We start from the raw sequence: 9,294 nt of genomic DNA, 5'->3' as shown, positions 1-9,294 counted from the left end.
TTATAAGTCACTCTTTATAAGTGTCTCCTTTTCTGAAATAAACTTCGGCGGAATATAAATGAAGCACACTCTAACATTCGCTAAAAATTGTTGTGGGTTGCCATATAAAAATACATCCATGTAGATGCGGCTAATTATTCACTTACACAATGTGAAGCAAATGAATCGAGACAGTTGGCATGGCGACAATTTACAGCAGAAATCATAAATGCTTTGTCAGTAAAAATTTCAATTTACTGAAATATGACGTGAAATGGAGCCTGGACGGGGCTTTTCATCCAATAAAATCAAAATTCAGTAGCTAGTAACGAGCCAATTCTTTAGATAATTCATCTCCTTGTTGGAATCCTCCTCCCTCCTCTCCTCCCCCTCCCCCTCCCCTCCCCCTCCCCTCCCCCTCCCCTCCGCTTTTAAACCAGAAGTAAACTTATGGGTCATTTTTAGAACTTGTGGGAGTTCAACTGTTAAAACGACCGTCTTTTATATTTTGGTGGAGTGTGGACGGGACAAGGAGAGCATGTAAACATTTGATAAACGGTCTCCGAGTGACTTGGCCCCATAGGTTGAACTCATGCATGCAGACATAATTAAGCTAACTAAGCAATCTATAACAGCTAATTCCGTCAACTGCCTAGGCCTCATATAAGACCCCCAGTTGTAGGCCCATCTACCGGAAAACCAAACAATACAATATGGCTCGTTTCGATGAGCTTATAGGCTACCCCAGATCACCCCAGATATAAAGCGTCAACCACTTGTAAAGTTGCATAAGCCCCAGGGCCTATAAATAGCAGTTTACGCGATAGAGCGCAACTTCATTTTATTATTTAATCGCAATGAATGTAATTAAGTATAATCTAGTTTCATCAACCAACTGCATCCCAGAGAAGCTAATTCAGTTGTGACAACCACTAACAACTTCATAAATAAACACAGAAGTTGGCCCAATTGAAGGCAGATTAATTAAAGTTCAGCTATCTCAGTTTGTCTGATTTTTCCCTCAGAGGTGTGCAATTCACTGTTCGCTGGAATAATGACATACGTTTCCTAAGAACATGTTCTTTATATTCTATTGCTTGGTTGTCACCGTTTTGGCTTCCTTTATACCAGAAGGACAAGGTGAGATTCTCTTACAGTTATGTCCTAGTTATAGGCTGAGTAATATTTCAAAGTTTACCAAGGCGATATATTACCTTTTTATTATCTCTATTGACATATTGAAATATTCACACACGCTTCTCGGCTTCCTCTGAAGTTGAGTATGATAAATCATTTCATTTAAAAGCATATCTGGACTGGCATCAGACAACCGACGTATTTAGAAGAGGCTCGTACATTTGTGAAGTCATTTAGTAACGCATATTTTGGAAACAACAAGTTTACAAACGAATAAAATATTTTGAACATGGTTTTTGTAGTAACCAAAAGCGAAAATTAATTTCAAAAATACAATCTCTGTCTCTTCAATAAAATGCGTGAGTTCACTTGTTTAATGTTTTTCGACCATACGCGATGGATGACTGAGTTGACCTCTGGCAGACCTTAGTTTTGTATGTAAATATCATTTGAACTCGACTTAAATGGCTCGACTTCTTCAAAATAAAATTTACGTAGCAGTGAAACTTTCAAATTTTGTAATAAAACCTTCTAATTCGTCGCAACGAGATAAAACTCGTTCTTTCTTAAAATCTACATGGAGATTAAAAAAAAGAAAAATAGAAATCAGCAGCGCTTAAACTTGGCATTTAAATATATTATCTGGGCAGGTAAAGCCTGGATTTTCTGCACAATTTGGCTCTAATTATAAAGTTGGTTTAAAGGTTGGTTCTCTAAATTTAGATCGAGGACTTAATTCGTGTATTCTAGAGAGCTGGTAGAACTAAGGCATAAGTTATTAATGATCCACCGATGAAAGGACGCTCTAAATAAACAGGTGATTTCGATGAAAATTCGCGAAACAAATTTTACTTAGTCTTGTTTGATTAAAACTGCAATTGTTGACTCTCGGGTCTATAATCTACATAAGATATATTTAAGTCCAAAGATATTGCTTTCAAGTTGTTCGATTCTTCAAGTGCGCGAAGAAAGACGAAAGAGACTACATTTGACATCTAAAGATTTATTGTTCCTGTTATAATCAAGTACGCTCCTATGATGTACATGCTCAAGGCTAACATTCAACATTTTGCCTCCTGGTGTTTCTTAAAACATAGTATGGATGGAATATTAATTTTCATTTTAAAGCCAGGATCTGAAAAATGTTACAAAGAGTTAGTCAAACACTCCTTAGCAAAAACAAAAATGCCAAGGTTAAACCTTGTGAGTTATAATAAGCTATCTCGGTTTTCTCTCAGTTTGCTTTTGATAATACGCAGCATGGTTGAAAGCAGCTGTCGCGCGATATAACAACACACCATCTTCAATAATAAGAAAACTTCGGGAAAACGTCCCGACAGTAACCGTTTTAGAAGAACTAAACATGCTCGAAATAGAAAAGGATTATTACTTCGTGATAAACACTAATTACTCCGACGTATCGACGCAAGTTGTTTATGGACTTCAGCGTCAGTCCATTGATCGATAACAATAGCTGATCACATCCACAAAGGAAGGTTAAAATTGCAGCAATTAGTAACAAGATCAAGTGTAGTCACTCGCCTGATGTTGGTGGTGAGAGCAAAAGCCAAAAGCAAATCAAAGCAATAAGTTAGCCCAGTTAGCCCAATGGATAGTGCGAAGGACCGTTGTGCGGGAGGTCGAGGGTTCGAGGCCCGGCCGGACCAACAATCAAGATCTTAAAATAATTGAGAAGATTTTGTTGCCTTTCCATAACCTCAAGAAATGGTTAGATATTCTGGTCTTCTCGGACGAATAAATGCCGGTCCCGTCTCCTGCAGGGTTGGGGCAGGAGACGTTAATTTCCCACTCACGAGATTACTGTGTGATGGATGTCCTCCCCTGGGGAGGGATGGTGGGTTTGTTGTGAAGGCCTTAAATTAGATAATTCATTGTGTTAATTACGTCCCCTTCGTTAAAAAAAGAATATTGTATTGTATTGTATTGTAACTGAATTCAGCAGTTCAACAATTCCTGTAGAAGTGGTTAGTGTTACCCAGCAACTTTCTGACTTAAATAATTTGTTCTCTAGCGTACTGCCGCAATTTGAAGTTTATCAATTTTCCTAAACCGGGCTATCGGCTGAAGAACCACACGGTTCGAACTATTGACGTTATCGAAGAGGATCTCTGCAAGTTACATTGCTACCTGGAACCCAACTGCGTCAGTTTTAACTTTCATAAGATAAGACAGGCGTCTGGAAAACACAAGTGTGAACTGAATAATGCGACTATTGAGCACGACGGAGAGCTGGTGAAAAATGAAAGTTACATTTACCGCGGAGCTGAGGTGAGGATGACGTTTACATGTGAAGAGTGTGATAATTTTGCCGGCTCAGGGAAGCTTCATGAGAAGACTTAGGATCCCTCGACTTCTTACTGATTCCTCTTATTTTCAACCGCCAAAATAAAGGGTATGATAATTGCATGATTCCATTTTTTAAATTAAGAATTGGACGAAGCATAGATTTTTTCATTTAAAATGACCTCCTCTAGAGCTGTTTTGATAAATTTTGAGGAGTCAGGCAGATTTTGCACTGAGTCTCGTTCTGAACAATGCTAGAAGACTTTTGAATGAATACCCACCAAGCTTGGGGAGAAAAAAGCTACGTGATGAGAAATAAGAATATACGCGAGGACTATGATGGAAACACGTAGATTTGACAAACCTAGCCTCCATGGTATTCAGAACTAAACACGAACGCACACGTGAGACATAAACACAGAAGAAGATGTATACAAACATTTATGAAGCCCTATTCTCTTTCTTCTTAAGAATGCTTGCACCAGAAATTCTTGCAAGAATAACGCAACATGTCAAGCTGGGTTTACAGACAGAGATTATCAGTGTTTGTGTGCTCTTGGATCTGGATTTGAAGGCCATGATTGTGATGAGGGTAAGAAATCCTCTACAGATTTTGCAATCGATAAGAACATGAATAATGTGTGACCAGTTCCCTCCACCAACCCCTCACCACACCCTCCCCATTATTCATCACTAAAGAATCAATATAGAGTTAATGAGAATTTAGAGAATTATCAAGCAGCGATTTGGATGCAACACTAATTTCTTAGAGCCGAATCAAAAAGAGAATTGTTTGATCATTTGCTAAGACCATTAACCTTTTACATTTACCATGGTTACCTTTTACTCAGTTAGTTAAGCGACTAGAAGTGAAATCAACTTTACACGAACGGTCACCTCTCTACGGCGGCCGGTTTGTTTGTCACTCTTAATTTAACTCCTTATGACGGCCACCTGTCTAACGTTAGCGGCCAGAGTGGCACGTTTTAACTCCTACAAAGTACTAAAATATTTGAACAGCTGAGCGAAAACAAATAGACACCGTCTTTTTGCTGTCTTAGATATAGACGAGTGTCTCAATGGAACACACGAGTGTGATAGTAATGCTGATTGTGGCAACAACCTGGGATCTTATCAATGTACTTGTAAAGATGGATTTCATGGAAACGGTATAGACTGTACTCTGAGTAAGTATTTGTAATCCCCGTCAAATCTGGCCCCTCTTTTACATTACATTGCTTTCAGGCATGGTATAGTTGGCAATATTTGAAATTTTGCCAACGACCATGCTTGAAAAAAATTCCAGTGGAATACTTAATAAAGAACATGATGACACTTTCATACTACTGCGATAATTATCACGGTATTATTATGTTTATTGCACAGGATTTACAGCTGTTTTTACAAATCTTGGTGAGAGCAGAAATCAAGGTCCAGACTCAATCGGTAGTCACTACACAGGTCAGGATCATGACGGACAAGTTAACCTGTCCAGCGGTATTCAACTGTGGACTGTGCCCCATACTGGTGAATACAGAATAGAAGCAATAGGAGCCTCAGGGGGGTACGGCGAGGACAGTGTTATCAAGAACGGAGGAAGAGGGGCAAGGATGATTGGAAACTTTGTTTTGACCAAAGACGAGATCATTCGTGTGCTTGTTGGTCAACAAGGGAATAGAGGGAATATCAACCCAAAAACTGCTGGAGGTGGTGGAGGTACGTTTGTGGTGAGAGGAAACAACACGCCTTTGATCATTGCTGGAGGTGGAGGAGGAGCTAAGAAAATGTTAAACCAACATCCAGGATGTGATGCATCCATTAATGCAACAGGGAATGCAGGATACAACTCGCCATTGGGGTCAGGAGGAAACAACGGACATGGAAGAAATACCAATGGTCAAAGTTCAGGTATCAATCTCTCTCATAGGCTGAGATGACATTGAATCAGTTGACAAGGATTCTCATTCCCTGATTGCATAGCTGGATAAAATAAAAGTGCAAAATTTAAACGTTGACTTGTCCCCCTAAGCCTTTTATAATTAAATATATCCACTAATTTTTTTTAACTTAAATGTAAACTTTCAACTCAAAATTAGGAGGTAAACTTGATTGGAGAAAGAATAAGGGGGTACGTTTCTAAAGAAACTGTGGTGCTGCGTCGGTGGGGATAACAACGATTTGAAAGATAAACTTTTGCGGCTTTCTGTGCTACCATATGAGGGAAGACCGCAGATTGCCACATGCTGCATAGAATGATTAGGTAGATTGAGCTCCACTTTCTGCATATAAACGCACACACAACCCACAATTTCTGCATTCGCTCTGACGAAGGGTTAACACCCGAAACGCCAGCTTTTTAACTCTTTACGGTGGCCACTTTACTATTTCAACTTAGTTGATACAACCAAATTACTTAGATTGGAAAATACTGCGAATCGTTGTCCAATCGCTTTCCGTTACTAATAACAAAAGTTTTTCTTTTATGTAGGAGAAGACTTATTTTTTTATTATTGTAGGCGGTGGTGGCGGCGGCTTTTACGATAATGGACAACCTGCTTCAAACAGCGGTAGTGGTCGAGGAGGTCAAGGATATCTTGAAGGGGGAGTAGGAGGACATGCCCTGGGTGGGTTCGGAGGTGGTGGTGGTTTTCGTGGAGGCAACAAGGGAGCTGGCGGCGGTGGAGGTTACTCTGGAGGGGATGGCGGAGTTGATGAAGAGTTTTCCTGTGGGGGAGGGGGAGGATCTTTTAACAATGGAACAAATCGGCAAAATGAATGTTGTTATAATAGCGATGATCATGGTAGAGTTGTCATCACATTTCTTCATTGACATGCACATGGTAGCATTTCCCCTATGGTGATCCTTCAGTATCGCACTGCGCCTCCTGTACTGCGCATTTAAACACGCAAACAGGCGAATAAGCGCGCGTGCATTCCGAGAACACGGTATTGTTTTTCAATCAATAGACCAGGTTAAAAGGTTCTATGGTCTTTGGCTCTTGAACAATGAAGGTGACTTATAATTTTATTCCATAATTTTAATGCACAAATTAGCCCTTAAAATTGGAGAAAAACAAAAAGGCCATAGACTGGAAAAAATATAGTTAAAACGTGCACAAAGGCTGCTGCTCGAGGATGCAAAGTTTGACCTTGAAAACAATGACTCTAGGAACGTTTTGAGTCCACGTCGTCAAAAATTGCGTGATTTTTCCACAGTTTATGTATCAGATTGTTCTGTACTCTCGAGACTTTCTACCTATCAAATTTTTTAAAGTGTTACTGTAAAAACCCTTGCCTCCAGCCACCGCAAAATTAAATTCCTAGTCAATTGCCGAAGCGTTCAGCCTCAGTATAATATCCTGCAAAAACTCCTCCCCCCCCCCCCCCCCGGCATCGATGTCAACTTTTTGATGTTGCCCTTGTTAGCGTTGTGTTCCCAGATGTTGATTTATACGGGGAGTTAGGGGAAATGTCTCATAGATAATTATGACATGTTTCAAAACAAGATTCAGAAATCGTTGCAGTTTTCAAAATAAATCATTTCGGAGCTGGTTACGTCTCCATTATGCAGGGTACAAGAGAGTCTATATCTGCCAAGGTGAAGGCACCTTCAAGTTTACACAAAACCTTATTTAACCGTTTAGATTATAACATTTCTGTTAACGTCTAGCCAAATAACTCTTCCTCTTTCACTTTAAGTGGAAGACAACGATGTATGTTACATACAAAAGTAACTTTAATAAATGCCTAATAACTTAGACGCAAACATCTTGGAAATGTTTCTTGCACAAAAAGAAGCTCTGTGAGAGCTCTCAGTTTTCTTGTTGACAGACAAGTACTCGCTCGTAATCGTAATAAACATTGTTATAGTGACATGTTGCAAACTGCAATTGGTTGAAATCAATAAATTGGTTTTCAGCTGTCGAGAGCTGTTGTTGTTGTCGTTGGTTTTGTTTGTTTGTTTGTTTTTGTTTTTATTTTGTTTTTTTTTTATCAGGGCTGTGATTATAGAAATAGAAAATGGGAAACTTAGGCAATTTCAAAGGCTCTAGTTTTCTTGTCAGAAAAAAAGTCCAATAATCCGAGCTTTCAGGATTTCCATTTCGTTCCAGATTCTCTCCCGATATTACATTAAGCGTGGCTGGATCCAAGAATCGAAGACTGTTACGAGCTCAGACTATCACTGACATCATCACCAGTCAAAGTGGAAGTTTTCTTGAAAGATCGGCCACCATCGATCATTATGACGCAATACGCTAATCGCGCTGTCAGTAAAATTTGCAGAGACAAGGGATCCTCAGAGGGATCCTGAGAAACCTCAGATCAACCACGTGGTCCAAACGAGATTTTAACAATTGCAGTTTTAAAAGAATGCCTGCCACCTGCCTTCACTGACTCGAGTGCTTGGTTTGTCTAAACAGGAACTCGTAACGATATATATATATAACAGCTTAGAAAATTGTAATTACAATAATAAATCAAGGAGCGTATTTCTACACGCAATTATGGAAAGGAAAATATCTTGTACTAATGGGATACTAAATGCTGAAAATAACTGAAAATATTTTCCATTCACAAAACTGTTTCAAGCAAACTGAAGAGGAAAACATAAAACATTGATTCGGAGCCAGGTTGTCACAATGAATATTTTTCTCCTGATGTCTTCACGTTTTCATTTCATTCTCAGATGTGGATTGCCACTGGTATCGCTTGGATGACACAGGATTTTACTGATATAAGCCTGGATCAACTCCTGTGATTGATCTTGATGGAGAGATGGAAAGAGGATCACTGATCCAAAAAAGCTGCCAACGCAAGCCACGGTCCCGATTACCAGTTTGCTTCTTTCATGCAGATCTACAGCGTATACCAATATCATTGAAGATGGTTGAAGGACACTGGCTTAGTTTGATAAGTAGCAGGGAAACATTTGCCTCACGTGAACGTTTGCACAACAAAAAAAAAAAAATAAACAGAAGGTAACATTTTGATTAATGCCTTAAAAATTGAACAAATGCACTTGCTCTTCGTTCAGTGATCGAAAAAAGAAAGAGTAATGCAAATGTTTATTCGCTCTTCACTGATAAACTCAGCGTGCTTTATCGTGAGTATTTATCATAGCTTCCGCCTAAGGACTTTTTCATGTCGGTGGTTTTTAAAATTCAAACCATACACAAAATGTTGACAGTGATTCATCTTGACTAGACACATTGTGTACTTGATGACTGTGCAATTTATGACGGAACAGTCGGTTAGCCTTAGTTCATAATTTTTTTCCGTCTCTTTGAGGTTTACGAAGTGAAGGGAAGATATATTGTTTCTTTGTTTGATTCATATCATGATTATTCTACCGTTACACCACTTTTAGTTTCTTGCCCTGGACAGATAGAATATTACACTCTAACTGTGTTTATGAAACTGTGACATGAAAGGAGATAAGGAAAAAGGGTCGGCATAATGCTTTTCCATCACTTCGTATGATGCACAGCAATGCGCGATCAAAACAACTTATGATTGCGCAAACTTACAGCTTATCAAGGCATAAAGATATATTGATCCTATTATTGGACCCTACCGTAAGCGAGAGTATTTAAAAATCTTTGTGTGTTTTTCCCTTCTCCTTTTTCCAATTCGTCTCTGGCAAAAAAGCTCATTTAGGCTTCAACAAGGGAACCAGCTAATGATTCCTTAGCTTCCACTATAACTGGCCATTAATATGCGGGGCGTATTGTTCAGTTCACTATAGGTTTCTTTCAACACAAGAATGGAGTTAAAACGAAACAGCTTTTATCGGAAATGTATTTTTAAAACAGTCAGACCGCTTTTGGGGAAGACATCGGTTCAGAATTAGGTAAAGGAGCACGATTGCTACAT

General features: G+C 39.1%; 2 protein-coding genes across 2 annotated transcripts in view; both read left to right on the top strand.

Annotated features, from left to right (window-relative positions):
* LOC111338131 (uncharacterized) overlaps window positions 1–9,294 on the top strand; it is a 96,883-nt gene that overhangs the window by 75,103 nt on the left and 12,486 nt on the right. The window lies entirely within an intron of this gene.
* On the top strand, window positions 458–7,344 carry LOC148721200 (uncharacterized). Its single transcript, XM_088734769.1, has 6 exons — window positions 458–1,119; window positions 3,149–3,405; window positions 3,892–4,012; window positions 4,482–4,607; window positions 4,807–5,328; window positions 5,937–7,344. The coding sequence occupies exons 1-6, from the start codon at window positions 1,056–1,058 to the stop codon at window positions 6,248–6,250; spliced, it is 1,404 nt and encodes a 467-aa protein (XP_088590895.1). The 5' UTR covers window positions 458–1,055; the 3' UTR covers window positions 6,251–7,344.

Source organism: Stylophora pistillata, chromosome 10 (genome assembly GCF_964205215.1).
Source record: "Stylophora pistillata chromosome 10, jaStyPist1.2, whole genome shotgun sequence".
In the NCBI taxonomy this organism is placed as follows: domain Eukaryota; kingdom Metazoa; phylum Cnidaria; class Anthozoa; order Scleractinia; family Pocilloporidae; genus Stylophora; species Stylophora pistillata.
Note: the sequence above shows the minus strand (reverse complement) of the source record. Positions and strands in the feature narration are given on the sequence as shown.